The sequence below is a fragment of the Sus scrofa genome, chromosome X, assembly GCF_054392235.1.
Source record: "Sus scrofa isolate SSC_HxYL_T2T_F1_AM1 chromosome X, Sscrofa_HxYL_maternal_Yorkshire_Landrace_v2.0, whole genome shotgun sequence".
Classification (NCBI taxonomy): domain Eukaryota; kingdom Metazoa; phylum Chordata; class Mammalia; order Artiodactyla; family Suidae; genus Sus; species Sus scrofa.
This window is the reverse complement of record NC_139401.1, coordinates 135,678,968-135,703,498: the sequence shown is the minus strand read 5'-3', so window position 1 is coordinate 135,703,498 and position 24,531 is coordinate 135,678,968. Positions and strand designations below refer to the sequence as shown.

General features: G+C 45.2%; 1 protein-coding gene across 5 annotated transcripts in view; it reads right to left on the bottom strand.

Annotated features, from left to right (window-relative positions):
• LOC102163557 (phosphatidylinositol-binding clathrin assembly protein) overlaps positions 1-24,531 on the bottom strand; it is a 39,696-nt gene that overhangs the window by 2,707 nt on the left and 12,458 nt on the right. For 3 of the 5 annotated variants that reach the window (XM_085007571.1, XM_085007570.1, XM_005674025.4), the window contains exons 2-13: positions 24,040-24,182; positions 21,145-21,220; positions 20,369-20,471; positions 20,128-20,221; positions 19,896-20,007; positions 18,396-18,502; positions 17,596-17,637; positions 11,207-11,286; positions 10,368-10,444; positions 7,081-7,164; positions 6,922-6,952; positions 5,760-5,886 (exon numbers count right to left, since the gene is read on the bottom strand). In XM_085007571.1, the coding sequence (XP_084863697.1) occupies positions 5,760-5,886; positions 6,922-6,952; positions 7,081-7,164; positions 10,368-10,444; positions 11,207-11,286; positions 17,596-17,637; positions 18,396-18,502; positions 19,896-20,007; positions 20,128-20,221; positions 20,369-20,471; positions 21,145-21,220; positions 24,040-24,153 (1,047 nt within the window). In that variant the 5' untranslated portion in view covers positions 24,154-24,182. Of the gene's footprint in view, positions 1-5,759; positions 5,887-6,921; positions 6,953-7,080; positions 7,212-9,723; positions 10,445-11,206; positions 11,287-17,595; positions 17,638-18,395; positions 18,503-19,895; positions 20,008-20,127; positions 20,222-20,368; positions 20,472-21,144; positions 21,221-24,039; positions 24,183-24,531 lie in introns of all 5 variants that reach the window. The other 2 variants (XR_014835203.1, XM_085007572.1) reach the window with 2 other exon arrangements.

Genomic DNA, 24,531 nt, shown 5'->3' with positions numbered 1-24,531 from the left:
AGGGTTTTAACTACACCTCTCACTCTTGAAGTTTTTTTTTTTTTTTTTTTTTGCTTTCTAGGGCCGCACCCGCAGCATATAGAGGTTCCCAGGCTAGGGGTCCAATCAGCCAGCCTACGGCGCAGCCACAGCCACACCAGATGAGAGCCTCGTCTGCAACCTACACCACAGCTCGCGGCAATGCCGGATCCTTAACCCACTGAGCAAGGGTAGGGATCAAACCCGCAACCTCATGGTTGCTCGTCAGATTCATTTCCACTGCGCCACCATGGGAACTCCTTGAGGTGTTAAAACTGTTTTTTGTTACCATTCTATACAAAGCACTTGCTGTGAAGTCACTGGACAGGCTGCTAGCATATACCTTTGAAGAAAAGGGTCAATGACTATATAGTACATTTTATACTAGTATTTAATAAGAAATGTAAGATACAGAATACTTTCTGCTATATATTCAATATAGAGAACAAATATAGTGAACCCTTTACAGCTGGGACAATGTTCTTGCCTTAGAAGCCACACCATAGCCCACGGTCGCTCAGCTCCCCTGAGGAGTGGAATTCTACTCAGCCAACATTCAACACCAAAGAGAAACGTGAGCTTAGCTACACAAGAAAGAATCATGACTTTCTTTTTATACTGCATCAATAAAATAATAACATTAATAGACAAAATCAAAGAAAATCTTTAATCACAATCTACCTCAAACAAATAAAACCTTCTTCATTTTTCAATGTTCATTTCCAGTCTTTGGTTAGGATAGTTTTCATGTGTGTGAAGAATGAGGATAGTTTGGCTTTCACTGCAACGGATGAAAAGCAGAGTGATGTATTTAGCGCTATCAGTGGAACATCAAATTATGCCTGGCTCTCAACCCTGCTTTAGTCTCCTGGCCTATACTGATCATAACTTTAATCCTTGTCGTGGTCTCTTTTGTATTACTGTGGAATATAACGTGAGACAAGTGGTCTTTGACTTTAGACAGCTGACCCCAGAGCGCTAGTGACTGGCCAGAAAGACTTGAACAAAGAGAGAGTGTGGCAAGGGTCTAAAAAAGTGAAGTATGCCCAGCATGTTCACAACCCCCGCAAGTGCACCTTCACGTTGGGGACTGTTTATTCTCCTGCCTTCCCAATTGCACATCCCTTTCTGGGCACTGAGGGGATTTAATTCAATGGTCTGTGTTTCACATACTAGGGGGCATATTGTGCCACCATCATCACCACTGAACTGGCAGTGGATTTGTAATTTTCCCTTCTAGCATCATCCGCCCTGGAAGCACAGCTGCCTAAAAGCTAGAAGTAATCTGGAAAAGACTCCTAACGCTCAGGGCAAGTCAGAAAAATTCCCCCAGTGTTTTTTCTCTTCCTCCTTTCACAGCCCCGCTTCCAGGCCATCCTGCAGCAGTGGCTACAGGGGCAGCAATTCCCTTGGCGTTCCTTTGGCCCACAGGGGCCAAATACGTGAGAGTGGCACTTTCTTCTCCCTGAGATGGAGCTTTGGCTTCACAAAGAGAGGAGGAAATGTTTTTTAATTCCCTCTCTGTCCTACCACTAGTTGGAAATTTCACTTTTTTCAGTTACATAAATGAATGGGGGTTTTGGCCAGAGGAAAGAGAATGGGAGGCCCAAGAAACTGCAAAATCCTGGAGAGAGAGCAGAGAGAGAGACGCTCAGGGAAGCTGTTTAGAACTCCTGCATTCATCAGCCCCCTCCCCACACCTGCACATGGGTGGACCTGATCTCAATGAGCATAGCAAAGACTTTGATTACTACGCCAATGGAGAGACCGAAGCCCAGGACCCAGGCTGACCACCGAGTGAAGCACACGCAGGACAGAAGCAAACAGCGGAGGGAAGGTTGTGGAAACTGAACTGACCCTGGGACCGCGGGCCAGAGAAGCAGACTGGAAGTTGTAGCTTAAACCTAGCCAGGTCAAGTGTCTGTTAAAGTACAAATATCAACATTCTCCATAATTTAATAAGATCTAGGGTCTGATAAATTAACAGTCAAAATATCTAGCATACAATCCAAAATAAGTGGGCGCATGAAGAACCAGGAACGTCTCACCTTGCACGGGAAAAGGCCATCAATACGGACATGGCACAGATGACACAGACCCGATGAAGACTTCAAAGTGTCTGTTACACAAAGGCTTGAATGAGAAATCATGAACACTCTTGAAAGATAAGTTAAAATAGAAAGCACCAGCCAAGAAGTAGAAGATATAGAGAAAAGTCAAATAGAAACTTCAAAACAGAAAAATACAATAATTGGAATAAAAATACCCAACGGGACGACTCAGTATCAGAATGGAGATGACAAAGAGTTACCACGAATGGAGACATAAATCATCCATTCTGAAAAACAGGGAAAAAAGAGATTTAAAAGAACCAAACGGAGGGTGAGGAACCAGTGGCTCGTCGACTCTTTCCTTTGTCATCTCCATTCTGAAAATGAGTCGTCCCTTGGGTGTTTGTCAAACTTCTGAAAATGAGAGAGAGAAAAATTTTGAAAGCAATCAAAGAAAAAAGATGCAGTATTTATGATTGTGATGACCATGGATTTTTCATCAGGGCCAGAATAAAGTGTCACATTTTTCAAGTGCTAGGAAAAAAGAACTATCAATGCAGAATTCCACATCGAGTAAAAATTCCTTTAGGAACAAGGGAGAAATAAGGCCATTCTCAAATGAAGGAAAAACAAGAGAATTCTTGTCCAGAGTTGCTAACGGATGTTCTTTTTGGAAAATCGAGACTGAAGGAAGAGCAACAGAAACCCTAAATATCCGAGTAATTCTATTAGGCTATTCTTCCACTCCTGAGTTCTAGAAAATACATTTGATGGTTGATGGCAAAAAGTGTAAGATCACCTGATGATTTTTTTCGATGTAATGTAAGTGTAGATAACAATAACATAAAAGGAGGAAGACAATGGATTTATATGGTGCTAACGTTTCTACATTTCAATTGCAAGAGTAAAATAGGAGTTGCCCTCGTGGCTCAGCGGAAACGAATTTGACTAGTGTCCACGAGGACACAGGTTCGATGCCTGGCCTTGCTCAGGCGCTTAAGGATCCAGCGTTGCCCTGAGCTGTGGTGTAGGTTGCAGATGCAACTCAGATCCGGCGTTGCTGTGGCTTTGGCGTAGGCCGGCAGTTACAGCTCCGATTCAACCCCTAGCCTGGGAACCTCCATTTGCCACAGTTGAGGCCCTAAAAAGACCGAAAAAAAAGAGAGAAAGAAATAGTAAAATATTGATTCTAAATGAACTTTGAGGGCATTCCCATTGTGGCTCCGCTGGTTAAGAATCCGACTACAGTCTGTGAGGATGCGGGTTCAATCCCTGGCCTCGCTCAGTGGGTTAAGGATCTGGTGTTGCCATGAGCTGTGGTGTAGGTCGCAGACGCGGCTCGGATCCTGTGTTGCTGTGGCTGTGGCACAGACTAGCAGCTGCAGCTCTGATTCGACCCCTAGCCTGGGAACTTCCATATACTGTGGGTGTGGCTCTAAAATAGACAAAAATAAATAAATAAACAGACTTTGAAAAGTATGTATTTTGTAATAGGTAGAGAAAACACTAAAAAGCTATACAGATATATTTCAAATCCCAATATATAAATTAAAATGGAATACCAAAAAATGTGCAAAGAATCCAAAGACAGGAAACAAAGGGACAGCAACAACAAATAGAGGGAACAAAGAAAACAACTAAATACAAACACAAATAATGAAATTAAGTGCAAATAGTCTAAATACACCAAATAAAAGACAGAAGTTGTCAAAATGGACTTAAAAAGTAACCAAACTATACACTGTAGACAAAAGACTCACTTCAAGTACCATCATACAGCCAGCTTAAAAGTAAAAGAAAATGGAGAGGAGATCCCGTCATGGCTCAGCGGTTAACGAACCTGACTTACATCCAAGAGGACACGGGTTCGATCCCTGGTCTCGCTCAGTGAGTTAAGGATCCGGCATTGCCATGAGCTGTGGTGTAGGTCGCAGACATGGCTGGGATCCCATGTTGCTGTGGCTGTGGTGTAGGCTGGCGGCTGCAACTCTGATTCAGCCCCTAGCCTGGAAACCTCCATATGCTGCAGGTGCGACCTTAAAAAGAAAAAAAGGAATATTATTAATAGCTTTATGAATATAAATTTGACCCAAACCATTATGTTGTTTCTACAGTGTGTCCTTTTCACTCCGAACCCCAAATTTTCTTGCTATACCCTTTCTAGGTATCCTCAAATCCACTGCAGCAGCATGGCCACACGCTTCCCCAGTACATTTCAAAATTACTTCTTCCCGAATCCTATCAAAATTCTCATTCCTAAATGCACCTCAGTTGCCTGTTAGGAAAACAAAGTCACTATGTACTCGATACTTTTAATCCCTAGTTTGTTGCATCATCAGACCAATGAAGTTTGAAAGCAAAACCATCCAAAAATAGCACAGATGCACATCCTTCAAGTCCTCGGGGAGTTCTGGAGTTCAGAATGTTTTGAATTTTAGAAAGATAATTTAGAATTTACCCATAGAACATACTAGTAAAACTCCAGGGGAACTGGAATAGCACCCCGTAATGAACCACACTAATACTTCTGCAGCAAGATGCACATACAAAATTTGTCTGTGAATATTTACACTTAGTAGGATACACAGGGACTTTGCCCTCATCATAGTTAATGTAAAGGTCTGTGGCTGAGAGTTTGCTGCCATCGTAACCAAAAAACTTGTCCTGATCTGTTTGAATTTTATATTTGCAGGTAAGTTACTGGGGACCCGTATTTCAACTTTCGATGTATCAGCAATTCCTATCAATTCCATCTTCAGATCTGTCTCTCGGAACTTTCTTTAGATCTACTGCCCAAATTCTAGCATTCCGCAAACAGAGGCCATTCTAGATCCCCTGCCTGGATGACTTGAAAAGACTTCTACCTGACTGCCCAATCTGTGTGTCATTTCTCTACTGTCCGCCTTCCACACTCCTCCCAGACTAACCTGTCAAAACTGTACAAGTGACTGTGCTACGGCGTGGGCTCCCCACTCCTTCCAAGACAAAGCCTAAACTCCAATGTAAGTTCCGTAAGATCTGATCCCTGTTAAGCTCGCGCTTTATCCCACGCTGCACCCTTCAGACGTTCCACCAGAGCCATGTTAAACTGCTTCAAGTGCCCTGAATGACCCACAGTTTCCATTTGCCAACCAGTTACTGGCAACTCCCTCACCTGCTTTGACCTCATGTTCAGCTTCTTTGCCAAGTTAACCAACACAGCCTCTAAAGTATTCCACTGGGAATACTGCCGGCCTCTGTTTGATGACACAGCTATCTACCCTTACAGCTCCTGTGTCTTTATCTCTCAGCCTAAATATCTAATAGCTGCTCGATAAATGTGAAGGTCTCTCTCAATCACAGAGTCCACACTTCCGCAAACAGAGGAATGGTTAGCTTAACATGTCTATGACAAGTGCTCGCACAATCCATTAAAACTTACTGAAAAAGAAAACAGGAGTTCCCGTCGGGGCTGAGCACTTACGAACCCAACTAGGATCCACGAGGACGTGGGTTCGATCCCTGGCCTGGCTCTAGCTCCGATTCGACCCCTAGCCTGGGAACCTCCGTATGCCGAGGGTGCGGCCCTAAAATAGCGAAAAGAAAAAAGAAAAGAAAAAACATTTCTTGCTCGACCTGCTTCCCTAATGCAGATTTGTATGTTATATGTATATATCAAAAAAGAAAAGAAGGTAGCCACATGTTACCTACCATGTGGGGAACAGGAGGAACAGAAATGGAATTCCAGATGGTTGACATGCAGGCACAGGTATTCAAATGCCAGTTGATTCCACCAGTAGTTTCCATCTCTGAAGGCTGGCACCACTTCATATCAAAACTGAAATGGGATAGTATAAATCAGCCCATTTGGGAAAATGACAAATCTACCCTTTAAACATCTAGTCAGGATATATAGCCTTTGAGACAATGTTCTTTCCTTTTTTTTTTTTTTTTTTTGTCTTTTTGCTATTTCTAGGGCCGCGCCCACGGCATATGGAGGTTCCCAGGCTAGGAGTCCAATTGGAGCTGTAGCCGCTGGCCTACGCCACAGCCACAGCAATGCTGGATCCTTAACCTCATCTGTGACCTATACCACAGCTCACGGCAACGCAGGATCCTTAACCCACTGGGCGAGGTCAGGGATCGAACCCGAAACCTCATGGTTCCTAGTTGGATGCATTTCCACTGCACCATGATGGGAACTCCAACTTTCTATTTTAATTAGCTAAGTAAAAAATCCATGCTTTATGGAGTTTTATAGTAAATCTTCCTCTATCTAATTTAAAAGTAATTCTTGGAGTTCCCATTGTGTCTCAGCAGTAATGAACCCAACTAGTATCCCTGAGGATGCAGGTTTGATCCCAGGCCTCACTCAGTGGGTTAAGGATCTGGTGTTGCCGTGAGCTATGGTGCAGGTTGCAGATGCGGCTCTGATTCTACCCCTAGCATGGGAACTTCCATATGCCACAGGTGCAGCCCTGCAAAGCAAAAATAAAAAAATAAAAGTAAATGAAAATAAAAATAATTATTTTATGGGCGTTACTCTCATTAGTCTCTTCCTCTGACATGTATTTATTGGCTATCTTTTTTTTTTTTTTTTTGGTCTTTTTAGGGCCACATCCATGGCATGTGGAGGTTCCCAGGCTAGGGGTCGAATTGGAGCTGTAGCTGCTGGCCCATTCCACAGCCACAGCCACGCCAGATCCGAGCCATGTCTGCAACCTACACCACAGCTCATGGCAACACCGGATCCTTAACCCACTGAGTAAGGCCAGGGATCGAACCTGCAACCTCATGGTTCCTAGTCGGATTCAAATCCGCTGCGCCACAACGGGAACTCCTGGCTATCTTTTTTAAGTAATAAAAAACTTACTTGTTGACAGGACTTTCTCCAAACTGAAGATCTGTTTTATAAAACAAATACAAATTTCACATTATTTTATACTCTTTCTTAAAATGAATTTTAAATATATATATATATATATATATATATATATATATATATACTATTAGTTTAAAAATAGATGCTTACTTCCTACCAGGCTAGCAAAGGAGCTGTCCAGATTGTTTGCTATGATTCTTCCACTTTGCTGCCTGCTTCCAGCATGTTTGTGGGCTTGTGAAGGCAATGTTAGTTGTCATGTATCACGGAGGGAAAATCATCTGTCAATAAGAGACAGAGTCAGATGAAAACCTGATATACATGTACCTTTACCATTACAGACTAACAGGACTTCAAATTATTAGGCTAATTAATATAAAGCCATTTAAAAGTAGTCGTTAAATAAACTTTAATTGAGCACTTGTTATGTGCTAGACACTGTAAGATGGAGTTGTGAATAAAGACGATAAAAATCCCTGCCTTCCTTTAGTTTCCCTTATATTGGAGACAGAAAATAACCAAGACAAATGCCATGTATAATATGTGACATTGTCCTCGGATGAGTGCCGAGGAAAAAACCCCAGGGAAAGGGGTGTGATGTGGTGGCGGGAGCGTGGGTATTTAAATTTTGGACAGGAAAGGCTCCCTGAGAAGGGGACTGTCAGAGGGAGAAGCGTGTGGATCCAGTAGAAGAAACAGCGTGAGCAAAGGCCCTGGGAAGAGTGTACTTGGTGTGTCTGAAGAACAGGGAGGAGGCCGGCGTGGGCAGAGCCTACGCGACGAAGGAGTCAGAAAGGCAACGGAGGCCCTGCGAGGAAGTGCAAGGACCCTGGCTTTTCCTCTGGGACGGGAAAGTCGAGGGAGGGATGAGGACAGCGGAGGCTCAGGCTCCATCGGCCTGGATTTTAATGAGACTGGGCTGAACGGCGTGTGGAGGACGGACTGCAGTGGGCGAGGGCGACCGTGGACGCGGTGGTGGCCGTGAGGGAGTGAGGGTGTCAGGTCCGAAGACTCTCTGACAGTTTAGATGTGGGGTGTGACACAAAGAAAGGAGTCAACGATGACTCTAGGCCTGCGTCACACGGGTCCTAGTCACGCTCTCCCTGGAAGAAAGGAGTTGCTGTTTTGCACAACTGAGCCGAGGAAAACCATGGACAAAGCAGATGTGAGGTCAGGTATCAAAAGCCTAGCTCTGGACACATCGAGTTCCGGAACCCTACGAGATAGTCAAGTGCTACCGGTGCACAGACCCTTGCCTATCCCATCCTGGAGTTCAAAGGGAACGGCTGTAGCTGGAGACACTAATTTGGGAGAATCCTTATCACGTAAACGGTATTTAAGGCTGTGAGCCTGGATGAGGTCATCTAGGAATGAGTGTGTATAGATAAAGAAGAGAAATGAGGAGAGATCAGTGGGGAAAAGTCTAAAAAAGAGCCAAGAGTTAGATAAAAAGAAAACCAAGAGGCAAACTGAAGAGGGAGTGGCGGACCAGGTCCCGTGCTGCCCCCTAAGCTGAAGACTGAGAAACTACCATCGGATTTGCAAATACAAGAGCCATTTTAGCCGTGTGGTAGGAACACATACCCGACTGGAACTACATAACCACTTAAAGGAGTTTAAGAGAAAATATGGCAAATGTTTTAAAATATGGCAAAATGTGTTTAACACACTTTCTCAGGAACAAGGAGACAAAGTAATCCGTGAAGATATAAAGGATTTGAACAGGAGAAGTAAAACCTCCAGAGGATACAGTTTCCAAGTGCATATGAAACTTCTATCCAAAAAAAAAAAAAAAATGGTTATATGCTGGGTCATGAAGCACGTATCAACATGTTCCAAAGAACCAACATTGCAGGGAAGGTTCTCGGACGTAGTGCAAGTAAAGCTAGAATCCAACAACGAAAATAGGTAATTACAAGGTCCCCATGTACCTGAAATTTTAAAAATACACCTCTAAGTCATACATCAGTCAGGTCCTGTTCTAAGTCCTCGACATTTGTACTGATTCGTTTATCCTGACAGCAACCTTAGGAGGATAAGGAAGCTGAGGCCCAGAGAGGCCTCAGCTTTACGTGATCTCCGCAAAGTCACACAGTACAAGAACGCTACAGTGAAAATGAAACGCAAGCACTCTGGGTCCATGGCCAATATTTTTAAATCACAATGATTTAAGAGAAAAGGTGGTTTCAGCTGGCCATAGGATTTTCAACGCGACCGGTTCAAGCAATGAGGGTTAGGCAACCCAGGCTAAGCGCTCAGGAGGGCATGTGCAGAGATCAGAAGTCAGCTTTGTTCTGTCGCTAATCGGGCCGTAGGCTTTCAAAAGACCGGAACAGCAGTTCCCCTGTGCCCCTCTCCTCCGCCTGGGATTCGCAGTGACATCAGACCGAATCCAGGGTTTGTCAGTCACTACTTTTAACCTTCTGATAATGGGTGTTGTAAGCACGCAGGATTTTCCCAAACCACAGGGCCTCAGAGAAAGAGTCGTTGTTTCGGAAATGAAGCAAGTGTACACTTTTGCTATATATATGGTTTTACTCAAAGGACTTCTTTTCTTTAATTTTTAGTTGATTTATAATGTTCTGTCCATTTCTGCTCTACAGCAAAGTGACCCAATCACACGTTATCTCCCGTTGTGCTCCATCACACGTGATTGGATAGAGTTCCCTGCGCTATAGGCAGGACCGCACTGTTTATATGTTCAAACGTAATAGTTTGCATTCATCGACCCCCAGCTCCCGGTCCATCCCGCCCCCTCCCGCTTAAGTTCATCATTGTTTTAGTGGAACTCACCCGGTGAAAATGTACAAAGTGTGTCCATGGAGAATACATGGTACAAAAGAAAAAGAAAAACAGTTTAAGTCTTCAAGTTAAATTAGGAGCAAACAGATTCTAATGCAAATCAGCCCTACGACAGAAGAGGTCGTTATTACATGGATTTCTGTCTAGAGTTGAGGATCAAGTAAGGTTGTTTCTTTGTAAACTTTATCTTTCAATTAGTAATTGTTTGCACGTACAAAATTCAAAAGTTACACAATGAAGATTCTCCCACCCATTTTATTCACTTCTCAACTATCCTTCCAGAAGTATTAAGAAATCAAATAAACATATATATTCGTTCTTTTTTGTTTTTAAAAAGAAAACGGGGTAGCGTACTACATAGGAAACAACACGTTGGAGATCCTTCCATCTCAGTACATTAAAAACAAGCTCCTTGCTGACAGTCATTTGGCCATTACCATGCTGTAGCAGATATCCTTGCTCATACGTCATTTGACAACTGTGAATATACATATGAGATAAATTCCTAGAAAGGAAGTTGCTAGGTCAGGACTGCTTTGAAGAGGCAGCCAACGCAGGAGGTGGTTAGGGAACGTAAAAATTAAAGATTCTAATCCTGTCCTCAATTATTCCTGACAAAATCATACATATTTCACCTGCAAACCAAGCTGTGCTCGCTGAAGCTTCCACAACCCGACTGTTTGCGATGGAGGGAATCAACGCCTGCTGGAGACTTAAGAGATCACAAGAAAGAGGGAGCACATTGGGGAATTAATAGAATCACATCCGGCCCACCCAGCTGAACCTGCATGTCTTCAATTCCTTCACTTATCCATCCACCTGGTGATCTATCCACCGGACTATATGCTAACCACACATCTACCCATGATAAAGAGACAGTTAAGGAATAGTCGACAGACTCGTTGCCTAATAGAGGTTGATAATATAAGTCAATTACAATCAACATACCCTATAAAGGTGGAATGAAAGAATAATGCATGACCCTTATGGAAAATTTGGACAATACTGTAAAGTACAAAACAGAAAATGGAAATCAACCACAATGTCGCCACTCAGACCTCAAACTTTCTATCATTCCATTCGTATGCATATGCACACAGACAGGAGTTACGTGTGTGTGTGTGTGTGTGTGTGTGTGTGTGTCTACGCACACGTCTAGAATGTTACTAAGCACACTGTTTTGTGGATAAACAGTTTGCCAGACCCTTCAAAGATCATCTGCACCAGTTATTCTCACTAGGGGAGCCCCTAAGGGAAGAAATCAAATTCTTCAAAAGAGGGGTTATTCCACTCCCAGCCTTGGACTTTGGGAAGTACACTACCCTCGTGAAAAGCCCGCAATTCCAAAAAAGACTGAAAACCTCCGCCTATATCAAAGCCCGTAATTAATTTTGTCACTCTGATGTTGCTAAAATAAGAGAAATTATTTAGATGAAAACAAAATTAACCTATATGAGGACATTTATTAACTTACCTATATGGAGGTAAAATGTCATTTTTCTCTTCCAAAGAAGCTAGATGTTGTTTTAGTGCTTCAAGTAAACTGTGGGGGGCCTAAAAATAAAGTTATTAGAAAAGAGTTGGTTTTTGATAGACAGTTCTTAGCAAATCCATACTGTCCTATATCACAAAAAGGTTTTGAACAAAAATTAAGATCTCTGTATAGCAAAAGCTTAAATCTAAATAACTGCGACAAGTAAATTCATTATTAAAAGTAGCATCTTGGTATCAAATCAGATATTCAAACTATGCATTTATATACTTTTTTTTTTCTTTTTGCCATTTCTTGGGCCGCTCCCGTGGCATACGGAGTTTCCCAGGCTAGGGGTTGAATCGGAGCTGTAGCCACCAGCCTACACCAGAGGCACAGCAACGTGGGATCCGAGCCACGTCTGCGACCTACACCACAGCTCACGGCAACGCCGGATCGTTAACCCACTGAGCAAGGGCAGGGATCGAACCCACAACCTCATGGTTCCTGGTCGGATTTGTTAACCACTGAGCCACGACAGGAACTCCGCATTTATATACATTTTTAAAAACAAATAAAGCCTCTTAAAATGATCAAAGGGCTGGAGTTTCCATCTTGACTCAGCAGTTAATGAACCCAACTAGCATCCATGAGGATTTGGGTTTGATCCCGGCCTTGCTCAGTGGGTTAAGGATCTGGCATTGCTGTGGCTGTGGGGTAGGCCGGCGGCTGCAGCTCCGATGAGACCCCAAGCCTGGGAACCTCCATGTGCCACAGGTTCGGCCCTAAGAAGACCAAAAGAAAAAAAAAAAAAAACGGATCAAAGGGCTGTACCTCCTTTGGAGAAGACATTGGGCTTGAAATTATTTATTTATTTATTTGTAATTGTTATTTCCCCAATGCAGTTTTCTTTTCTGCCGTACAGCATGGTGACCCATTTGGATCCTTCACGAGTCACTAGATTATGAAATGAATTCAAGTAAAACATTAAGCTTAGTGGCGAAGAGGGAGGGGGGAGAGAAGAAAACAGGGAGATAAAGAGGAAAACGGGGGAGGGAGGGAGACTCTCACTCATGGCCTCGGCCTTGGCCACACACTGTCTCCCCAGCTGGGATCCCCTTGACGACCCTAATACAAAAAGTAGTAACCGCGCCCCCCCCAGTCTCTTCCCCCAAGTGTTCTCTTTCTTTGCGGTAGTTGTCTTCACTGAAATTACAGGACTTTTTCTCTGTGTTTATTATCCATCTCTTTGGTATAAAATACAAAACTCCATGAAGACAGTCTGTTTTGTTCACTGACAAAGCTTAGTGTTTGGCATACAGTAAGTGCTTAATATTTGCTAAGTGAATGCAGATATATCTTTTCATTCTCCATATTCCCATTAAAAAGGGGGAAAGTGTGCTTCTTCAGTAAGGTCAGTTCCCAACGTCTGGTCATATACACACCACCATCTCTGTCCTGATCCAGCTGTTCACCCTGCAAGAGAAGCTTATGGATGACCTACTGTATTAGGCAGTAAGGACACAGCCACAAGGGAAAACAATCATCTAATCCAAGACTTTCACGACCTGGGAGGCTCCAGTCTACAGGTCTGGGGGAGGAAATACACCAAATCATCACCCGAATAAATGTAAACTCAACGTCGTGAAAAGTGCTACAAAAGAGTGGTACCTGACGCTCAGTACTGAAGTAAACCCATCTGACCAAGTCAGGGATGTCAGAAGCAAGTTCTCCTGAGCAAAGTACAACCGAGCTGAGAACTGAGGGGCACCCAGGAGAATAAAGGTGGCCTGCGTAGCTGGGGCGGAGAAAGCTGGAGAGGAGGGGGATCTGACGATGCAGAACCTTAACTTCAAGGCACTCTTGGAGAGTGTGGACCTGATCTGGAGAATCCTAGATGGCTATCGGAGGGCTTTAAGTGAGACGGATATCCGCATTCTGCAAGTTTTCACATCAGCATTCTGGTTGCATGGCGTGAAACAAACAGCAGGGGCAGAGCATATGAAGGCAGCCAAGTTGGGAAGTGAGCCCAGGCAAGCTGAAGGTCAGATGGTGGTGGCCTGGCAGAGAGGACATAGATGCTTGCTGAACTAGCAGCTGGAGGAGGGTTTAATGAAGGAAGTGTTTCCAGAGCTGTGGGCAGAGCTAAGGAACAGTTCTGAGAGAAAAAGAGGGTGCAATTAATTATTATAATGGCACAACAGGTCAGAAAGACAACAAACACAGGAGCCTGAAAACAGGAGGAGGAGCGGAGATACCACTGCGTACAGACCGGCTGCAGGATGAGGCAGCCAAGCAGGAATCCGCTCCGAGGGACTGCCTTCTGCCCCAAATCTGAGGACCAGGACAAGACCTTCCTGGGCAGGAACCCTGAGCACAGAGGAATGAAAGAAGCTGTCCCTTGACAGAGCCCACAGGCACCTCGGCGGGGCGGGGGCAGGAGTCTGGAGTTCAGAGTGAGCCTCAAGAGGTAGAAGGACCCCCCCCCAAAAAAAAACCTAAATAAGGTTGTCCTTCCTTAGCAATGTTAGTTGCAATCACTCGTCTGCATCGATTTGCTCTCAGACGGGTCGCTGCCGGCTAGACGCTCGCGGACACGCCGTCCCCGAGGGCGCGGACGTGCTCAGCGCAGCACCGCCTTCCACGGCCGGAGGCCGACGGCGCGCCCGCCCGGGGCTTCGCCGCCAAGGGAGCGGGGGCGGGGGGCCCGGTCCTCCAGAGCCCGGAGATGCGACGCCGCCCGGAGGGCGGCCGGGCGGCGCCCGAGCTGCGCCCCCGGCGCCCCGGGGAGGCGGGGGCCCAGACCCGTGCGTCCGTCCGAGCCGCTCCGGCCCGAGCGCCAGCCGCGGGGACCCAGGCCGAGGCCGCGGGCAGACGGCGCCCGCGGAAGGAGGTCTGCGAGCCCCGGCCGGCGTCGAGGGCCAGGCCGAGAGCCGCAGCCCAGGCGGCCCGCAGGGGGCCGGGGCCTGGCCCGCCAGCACGGGGCGGTCGGGCCGGGGCGGGGGCGGGGGGGGACCCGGAGAGCGCGGCACCGGTCCCCGCGCAGCCCAGGCTGCGGGCGGCAGAGGGACGCACGCGCCGCGAACCCGGGCCGGCCTGCGGAGAGCTCCCCACCGCGCCCGGCGGCGGGGCGCTGCGGCCCGGGGCGGCCCGTGGCACCCGAGCGAGCACGTGCGGGAGCGGCCCTGCCTGCGAGGCCAGGCCCGGCCACCGGCCTCTCCGGACCGGCTGAGGCCCAGCGGCCAGCGGGCCGATCGGGAGGCTCTCCCAGGAAAAGGGCGGGCTCCATCTGGGGAGGAAGCAGTGGGGATGGGCATAAAAGTTGACCCACAAAGAACCCTGCCTGCTTGCCCCAGGCTCTCCCACAGCCATCCAGTCCGTTTTTGATTCAAAAGTCCTGGGGATCCTGAGGACCAGAGCTCAGGTAAGGAGGACAGAGGGTGGCCTGAAGGGAAAATGGATCTCCATCCTGGGGCTCCTCCTGTCCGTGTCCCCCAGAGCTCCAGCCACCAGCACTGTGGTTCTCAGCAAAGGGACCCCCTGCCACCTCCACCACTGCCTTCAAGGAAGTGAGGTCACTGGGGCGCAACATCGGAGGACGTGGAGTGGAGAGGAACCGAGTCTTGCTGCCATAGTCTTTGTTCTCTTTTCTCAGGGACTCAGGGGCCAGGACTGTGTCTCGTTCATTACAGCTCCTTCTTCCCGGACCGGTCAAGCACATGTCTGTGAATGACTGTTGACTGAATCCACTGGTTATGGTTCCCGTGGGCCAGGAAATCCTGCCGTCGCCCCTCCCAACCCAGACGTCCTCACTGCCTCTCTGTCTGGTTAACGGGATTCTCATTCTGGAAGCTGCGCATCACTTCGCACGACGGTTCCCACTGTGGACCACGCCAGGGGGTTGGATGTCTGTACATGAAGGGACACTTGTGAGGACACGTTCCTTTCCTTTCGAGATGCTGGAGGTGACATCAGACAGAAATTTCCCCCTTCTCTGCCCCCAAACCTAACACTTACTCGCATCTGCAACTCCCTCTCCTCCTGAGCTCCTCTAGCATCTTATTTCAGGCCACTGCTGGATCCACTGTGTTCTGGATCCAAATCCACTCATTCACTAGGGGACCGCCATCGCCTCCTCCTCTGCCCGTCCATCTTCACCCCCTCTCTCTTCGCAGGCTTCTTCCCACACACATTCCTCCAGTCCCAACCAAGGCAGCTGTACCCCACCAGAGTCGGGGACCCGGCTGGGAAAGAGTAAAAGCCTCGACCTCTGGGATAGGGGAGGCGGGGAGGGGCTAAAGGCCTGAAGAAGCTTCCTCCTCCTCTCCTGCTGGAGATGATACGGAGACCCCTACCCCACCAGTTCCGTGCCCCATCAGAACCTGCCTCCACCCTCTTCCTGGCGGCCAGCCTCTAACTGCAGTTAAGTCACAGCACAGCCCAGCTGGGGACATGGCTCTGAAACCACCTCCATCTGCCATCCAGTCAAAATAGTAAAAAGAGACAAGATAACCTCCCAGGATGATGGCAGAAATCAGTGCCCATCTTAAAGACAAAAAGCATGCTGGGGCGATGGTCCCTGTCATAGCTCCGTGATTCATCAGTATGCCCCCCAAACCAGTCTGGCCCTGGAGAATAACAAACTATACCATCAGGAAGTAACTCATTTGCACCCACAATTGGGCTTTTAGTAGTTTCTTTAGTAGGGATGGGTTAACAAGGTTTCGGGAACATGGGATGTGGCTACCAGTTTGGTAAATATTCTGCTTTCTGTTGCCGTCAAAAGTGGGGACCAGAGGCACACGCAACGGACAATGCTGTACGTCTATAGTGTGAGCCAGGCCATGTTCATTCTCTCAACCCCTACGTCATCGTAGGGTCAAAAGAAGTTTCATCCATCTGGCTCCCCCTCAGAAAATGACATCGATGCGCTTTATTCATGAAGTATATGCTAAACGGATTGGGTGAGCGGGAAGTGGCCAGTACAGTGGAGCCCTTAGACGGTTATATGTGCTCCAGAGGATGAGAGGTAAACACTCCAAAGATTCAGGAGCCTTTCACATAGGTCAAATTTTTAGGGTTTCAGTGGTCAGGGGTCTACCAGAAATCCACTCGAGACAGAAGAAAACGTGTTGCATCTCGCATGTGTCCCTATGAAAAAGAGACATTCCTATTGGGTCCTAGAGATGGCATGTTCTCACAGCAGGGACACTGCTCTGGCCCATATTCCAAGGGACCTAGAAGCCTTCCATATTCACTGGGGACCCAGAGCAGGGCCAGGCTGGGCCAGCAACCCCTGCTGCTCAAGCCCTACTACACAACTTGGATGGAGCGCAGGATGAGCAGGCTGCCTCAGGAGGGATTCCTGATGAGTAACTCCCAGGTAAGGAAAAAGCCTGTGTTCATGCAACTCTTAAACACTACTAAGACAGACAACAGTATCACACCCCTTCTGCATGTGCAGAAATGAGGCGCCGAGAATGGAAATGAGCTGCTGGATTACACACCTGAAAGGCAGACAAGGCGCCCGCAAACCTAAGTTTGTCATTTCCACTGATCAGTTCTGTCTATTTAAAAAGTTCGTTCGGGAGTTCCCGTGGTGGCACAGCAGAAACGAACCCAACTAGCATCCACGAGGTTGCAGGTTCCATCCCTGGCCTCACTCAGTAGGTTAAGGATCTGGCGTTGCCTTGAGCTGTGGTGTGGGTCACAGACGTGGCTCGGATCTGGCGTTGCTGTGGCTGTGGTGTGGGCCAGCAGCTGTAGCTCCAATTCGACCCTGAGCCTGGGAACTGCCACATGCCATGGGTGCGACCCTAAGAAGCAAAAAATAAAAATAAAAAAAAAAACATGTTTGAGTTGTTATACTATGAGTCACTATTTAGCACTCAGCAGGGAATAGCCTCTTTTTTTTTTTTTTTTTTGTCTTTTTGCCGTTTCTTGGGCTGCTTCCTCGGTATACAGAGGTTCCCAGGCTAGGGGTCCAATCAGAGCTGTAGCTGGCGGCCTACACCACAGCCACAGCCACGAAGGATCCGAGCCGCGTCTGCGACCTACACCACAGCTCATGGCAACAACGGATCCTTAACCCACTGAGCGAGGCCAGGGAGCGAACCCGCAACCTCACGGTTCTTGGTTGGATTCGTTAACCACTGCGCCACGACGGGAACTCCAGGGAACAGCCTCTTTTATAAGACCAACGGCTCACAGACCTAATCAGAAGACACAAGTCTATGTCTATATAAGTACAAATACCAAAGTTCCTTTGGGGAAATGAAGATGCACATGTAAGTATATGGAAAATTATGGAGTCTCGGATGATGATTGATATACTAAACACAACAACATAAAGAGCAAACAGTCACCTAAACACAGAGGAGAGATATACTGACCTGAGTAAGATACGGAATCTCATTCTGGTCAATTCCAACTTGCTGAAATCCCAAAACAAAAAGGGGAAAAAAGAATACATTACAGCAGGGAGTGCTAACAAAGAAAAGTAACTGTGAGACCCGCCCCAAGACCATGAATGCCTTCCTGGCTGGTACACACCCAGGCCAAGAAAAGATGTCAGGCTACGAAGGTCTTGCACCCTTACACACAAACGTATATTTGTCCTAAGGATAAAACGAAAGAAGACAAGACTTGCCAGACGTTGCATCTTTGCTCTCTGGGGAAGAGCTAAGCCAGCCTTTGGATGACACACAAATGTGTTCCACTTTCCCAAGTAGTCAGAAGTCAGCTATTAGGGCAAATGTGGGGCTCACCCCCAAAGTTCCCTGTTCTCATTGACCACAGAACTGTTCTACCTCCTACCTGCTGCCTTAAAAGACTTATATCGCTTTTGGCCTGGTTCTAGAGTTGCTTCCGCTGGGAGAACAAGCTTGGTATCAGTTATCTCATGGCCACAAACAGAAATCCTTGTAAGACTGGGTTTTTTCTTAAATTCCAATTATTTGTATTTCTAAAATTATAGTTGATTTACAATGTTCCCTCAATTTCTGCTGGTTTTGAGCCTAAGTGCATTGGATGGTATATTTGAAGCGCCTAATTTTACTTGTCCGTTGTACTGTTTAGAAAATAGTTAAAACTACCAATGCTGTGTTGGCGGGGTCAGAGGTATAGTTATGTAGGAGACTAAACGAATACAGAAAACAGCAGAAAAGCCTTGGAAATAAGTAGATTTCTGTACCTCTGCAACTTTCAGGAACTGTGCCAATTTGGTCGTTCTTCCAAGGAACTTGATGTAAATATCCAGGCTTTCTCTGCATTGGTTCTTCCTCATGTCAAAATACTTGCCTAAAAGTAGAAAAAAAATTTAACAAAGGAGCCAGTATCGTATCACTTTCAAGTTTTGCTCCGTTCTGGTGATTCTATCTTAAGCTGATTCTGGATGTGATTTTAACTTGTTGAAAACAATTACAGCTTTAATCCAATCATTTTTTGTTTTAACAAGCAACAACTCTACTCAATAAGTATAACCTACGGATTTTCATAGAGTAAATACTGCATGCTGAACACTGACGCTGATAATACGTATGGCATTTAATAGCATACGTGTATAATTTAGATAGCTTGGTAGTTTAAGTTCTATAACTTCTCATCTGGAATATTTTTGAGTAACATCAAGCTTTGATGTTCTCTGAGGGAAGGGGCTGTGTTTCCTACCCTTTATAACTCTACAAATGTACTAGGTACTTCTTCTATATGAGAAAAATCTCAAATTCTCATCAATGAAGTCTGGAGAATCCTTCCTATGAAATGAATCACTCATTAGGGCGAAATGATAACTGAATTTTTCTGAGAAGCCTAAGAAGTATATGTTTGTATATAATCAAAATGGTTCTTTATGTTATAGGCTGTATCTTCTTAGGAAAGTGAGAACTGTATTACCGGACCTTGGTGACATGGAAACGAACATGTGAGGTATAAATACGGCAACCCATGTTGATTTCCTAGTAATATTTCTAACTGAAATTCAAACTGAAAAGTTCTGTGGCTCATTAGCCTTTTTTTTTTTTTTTTTGGCTGAGCCCGCAGCGTGTGGAAGTTCCAGGCCAGGGATTAAACCCGTGCCACAGCAGTCACCAGAGACACAGCAGTGATAATGCCAGATCCTTAACAAACTGAGCCATGAGGGAACTCCATAGCCAATTATTTTTAACCGAAAAAGGCAAGAGTATGTTTCATTATTTTAAAATATATATGACCTTGCAAGAATCTTCTGTTTTGAATTTAAAACACATATGAATCGAAATGTAGAGATAAAATATTTTTACAAATAAATTATTTTTCTTGGTTTATTGTTTAAAAGTAATTATGTAGGAGTTCCATCGTGACTCAGCAGGTTAAGAACCTACTAGTATCCAAGAGGATTCGGGTTCAATCCCTGGTCTCATTCAGTGGGTTAAGGATCCGGTGTTGCCGTGAGCTTCAGGGTAGGTCACAGATGCAGCTCAGATCTGGCATTGCTGTGGCTGTGCTGTAGGCCGGCAGCTGCAGCTCCGATTCGACCCCTAGTCTGGGAACCTCCATATGCCACGGGTGTGGCCCTAAAAAGACAAAAGGAAAAAAAAGAAAAAATTTTTAAGAGTAATGTCTATAAAGACATTCAGTATAATTGAAAGTTTGACAATAAAGGATTGTTTGCTTGTTAAAAAAAAAAAAGAGTCATGTGCATTCCTTAGCTTACCTAGCAGGTTAAGGATCCCCTCATTATAGGCTGCAAAGAGGCGAAGAGAATCCTTAAAGAGTAGCAGGAAAGCAGCATGTATTATACCATTAGTCAGTTCATCGGGATTTGCCTGGACATTAAATAAAAGAGTCATCAGTGACCACCACGATTTAAAAAAATTCCTTCTCCCACCTACCGTTAAACAAAGCCATTTGCCAGTATTTTTCAAAAGGATTTCTAAAGCTCTTACGTTAAAATTAAGAAGAGCATCAAACTGTGTTTGAATAACCGGAAGTGTGTTCAGTAGCTCTTTAGTATTCATAGTTCTCATCACACCGTTCGTCCTATAAATGGTAAAAGAGATTCAATCAATAATTCAGAGTTTGAGCAGCACTGTGACATCAGCATCTTGAAATAAAGCTGTTTTTGGCAAACTACGTATCAGACCACATGTGCATTTCCGTATTGCCTACAAACTGAGAAGTACTTACCCTCGCTTGGTTTTGGTGATGTCAATTGCAATCAGTCTATACGCAAGTGACTTTTCATTCAAGTACCTGCTGTATCGTCTGATGAAGGTTGACATAGTATAGCCTAAAAAATGAAAGCTTTTTATTCTTTCCAGTTTAACCAACATTAATCACTTATAACATATGTCGATAAATGCAAAGACTTATGACTCCACATTCACCCTACCATTAGCTGCTGAGCGTAAAGAACAAAACTCGGGCAGAGGAAGGACCAAGCGGTGTGCCATGATTTTTGGTAGACTGAACCAGAAAAGCCTCACTGGGTAAATAACCCCAAATTCTGTCATTCTTACTAAGTACTCAAATATCTGTTGTATCAATGAATTTAGAAATTATTTACTATCATAAAATGTACAACACACTGCACCCTTCATAATTCAGAACCATTTTTTTTTTTTTGTCTTTTTAGGGCTGCACCCGCAGCATATGGAGGTTCCCAGGCTAGGGGTCGAATGGGAGCTGTTTTGCCGCCGGTCTACGCCACAGCCACAGCAATGCAGGATCTGAGCCGCATCTGCGACCTACACCACAGCTTACAGCAATGCCGGATCCTTAACCCACTGAGCAAGGCCAGGGATTGAACCTGCAACCTCATGGTTCTTAGTCGGATTCGTTTCCGCTGCGCCACGACGGGAACTCCTGGAGGCATTTTTTTTTTTTTTCTTTAACCAGACATGGTTTGCAGAACATTTTCCTCCTTGCCCCCCAGAAATATGTCCATCAAAGGATCATCTTACCTTCTATGACACTTTCATCCAAGAAGTTGTGTAAAGTGAACAAAGAGTTTCTGGATGCAAGATGTTGGATAAAACGCTGTCAAACAAACGTGCCAAATTGCAAAATTAGTGTCTGTCCATAAAGTTCATTGATGATTTTGTTATTGCGAATGCATACTTAACATCATTCTATCCTACAGCTTCTGGCTATTTCAGGAGCACGCATTAAAGTGAGCTTTACCAACACAAGGATCTGCAGTGGTGTCAGTCTGTTTATATACCCCCAATAAACAAGGAGTTAAACATTAGGACTTACGTGAATATACGCTTTTCACCCAGGACTTTCTATCTAACCATTTCTCCCTTTTTGATTTTTGAGGAATTTTAATGACAATTGACCCTTGAACAACTTGGAGGTCACAGGTGCCGATACTCTGTGCAGTCGCAAATGCGCATGTGATTTATAGTCGGCTCTGTGTCCCCTGTCCCTCTAGAACCACGACTCCACCTCTGCACATTCAAGCAATCACAGATAGTGTGGTGCTGTAGTATTTACTGGGGAAAAAAATCAGTGTAGGGTTCAAACCCGTGAGGTTCGAGGGTCATCTGTAATTACAGAATTAATTATTTGAATAATTACTGTGAAATTATTTAATAATAGAAAAATAAAAATAATTTGATACAGCTGTGTACACCACTAACCAGAAATGACAACTGCTAAGTTTTAGACATACCTGCTTTGAATCAATTTTAGAAATAAGAGGAACAGGAGTTCCCGTCGTGGCGCAGTGGTTAACGAATCCGACTAGGAACCATGAGGTTGCGGGTTCAGTCCCTGCCCTTGCTCAGTGGGTTAAGGATCCGGCGTTGCCGTGAGCTGTGGTGTGGGTTGCAGACGCGGCTCGGATCCCGCGTTGCTATGGCTCTGGCGTAGGCTGGTGGCTACAGCTCCGATTCGACCCCTAGCCTGGGAGCCTCCATATGCCGAGGGAGCGGCCCAAGAAATAGCAAAAAGACAAAAAAAAAAAAAAAAAAAAAAAAAAGAAAGAAAAGAAATAAGAGGAACAAAGTATTACAAAATTTAAAGTAACACCAAGATCACAATTTTAATGTTATCTTTAGAGTCTATTTTCTTTGCAGTTTCATATATATCGTGCAATGGATAAATAGTAAGAGCGTAGTTTTAGAATGTGGATAAATGAAACTGGGCTCTGAATGTTATCCTGCAACTCACCTCCTCTCTGAGCATTGTTCTGAGATCTGGCCTTGTTGGTCTACATCCCGTTTGATGTTATGTAGTATTTCATTGTATAAACACACCTCATTGTATTCATCTGTTGCCTGCTGATGGGAATTCAGGCGATTTCCAATTTTGAATTGTCATAAATATGCTATGAGAAGTGTATTTGCTGGGTCGCTGAGCGTTTTCAATTGTACTCAACACGTCTCAGTGCACTTCTCTCCAAACCTCCGGGCAGCGCCAGACACACAGGTCCACGAAGTCGTTCTCAGCATTCTTTTACCATCCTTTTAACATCTGCGCTCCTCCTTGATGTAACTTCTCTCGTTCCTGATACCGAGAAGGTGCGGCACCCACAGGATGGGTGCGCTCCCATTTCCTCAAAGTCCCAGCACTTCATGCTGTCGTACATTCTAAATCTTGCTTATCTGGTTTCCTTTTCTATGAATTGTCTGTTCATTTCTTTTGCTCATCATTCCAGGGGACCGCTGAATCCCTCCTGATCATGCAGTCTGCTCATCCAGCGACATACGCTGCAAAGGTCTTGTTCCAGCCTGATGGCATCTTCCCTCCTCAGACGCCCTAAGCATATTCCCTCCCTTTTCTTCAACTTTTAAATGTAGCTTTTTGCATTTATAGATATTTCATTCTTGTGGAATTTATTTTTGTATAAGGGGAATATAAAGATCTCATCCTATTTTTTCCATAAGGATGTTATTTGTACCAAAAGGCTTTATTTTAAATTTCCCTCATGTTTGTAGTGCCAGCAAGCTCCCAGGTAAGTACAGTTCTACTTCTGAGCTCTCTATTACATTCCCTTTATATATTCCAGAGTCTAGGATATATATTCCACTTTTACCGACTCCATACTGTGTAATTACTGTTGCTTTGTAATAAGTTTCAAAATCCAATCAATTTCTAAATCTTGATTTTTTTTTTTTTTTTTTGGCCTTTTTTAGGGCTGCACCCATGGCATATGGAGGTTCCCGGGCTAGGGGTCGAATTGGAGCTGTAGCCACGGGCCTACACCACAGCCACAGCAACGCAGGATCCAAGCCGCGTCTGCAACCTACACCACAGCTCACGGCAACGCCAGATCCTTAACCCACTGAGCGAGGTCAGGGATCGAACCCGCAACCTCATGGTTCCTAGTCAGATTCATTAACCACTGAGCCACGATGGGAACTCCTAAATCTTGATTTTTTTTAAGCACAGCTTACTGAGACAAAAGTTCAAGCAGAAAATAATAGGCAATTTAATGCTGTCGAACATTTCAGTTGTTCTGTGAAACACAAAGAGTGTATGTGGGGAGAGGTGGCGAGGTGATGCTGTAATACTCGGGTATCCAGGTTCTCCTGGTAAAGTAAAGCAGTTATGCAGCCATACATTTTTGAGGGTTTTCTGTTTTTACAGCCTAAATCATCTAAAGAATTGAGAGAAATAGCTTCCGTATTACCCACTTTATTATCCAGTAGCTAAAATAGTACATTTCAAATAGTGATGCAAAAATAGAGTCGTAAGAACGGAAATCAGTTTTTAAACATCTGCCGCTATGCACGTCCTACCCTTGTCATTAATGAAGTAAAATGTTCTAAGTCCTGACACACTAAGACTACTTAGCAATCGTGTGCTGACGGGCCCTGGTACCAAGACGAAGGACTGTACGCCACGCTCACCTCATTTCCGTGGACCATAAGGTGATGCACAGTGACCAGGGCTTTGAACACCACCACCCAGCTGCTGCTCCCACTTTTCTCAGAGAGAACATCCGCCAGATGTTCGACACTCATATTTGTTCCATTTACGTACTGGATTAGATCTAAATTAGAACAGTGACAAGCGTTAAAATGGAGATTAGGAAATGGTTCTCGAAACCAAAATTTATAACTTTAGCTGAAATCAGTTACAGTCAAATCTCAGAGATGTGACAAAAGGGACAGGGCCAATCGTTTTCTTCATGGCGAGTACCTCGACTGGTCCTTACGCGTCGGGGAAGTTGAAGGCCTGCCCGCCCAGCTGTTCTGCACCCCGCCTCCCCGAGGGCCAGCGCGATCTGCCTCGGCGGCGATGGTAAGTACTTGTTAAATGCAGGAATAGGAGCCAAGAAGTAAGTAGCACACTCAAGGCCACACAGGTAGTTTTAAGTGGAAGGGCTGGGACTTGAAATT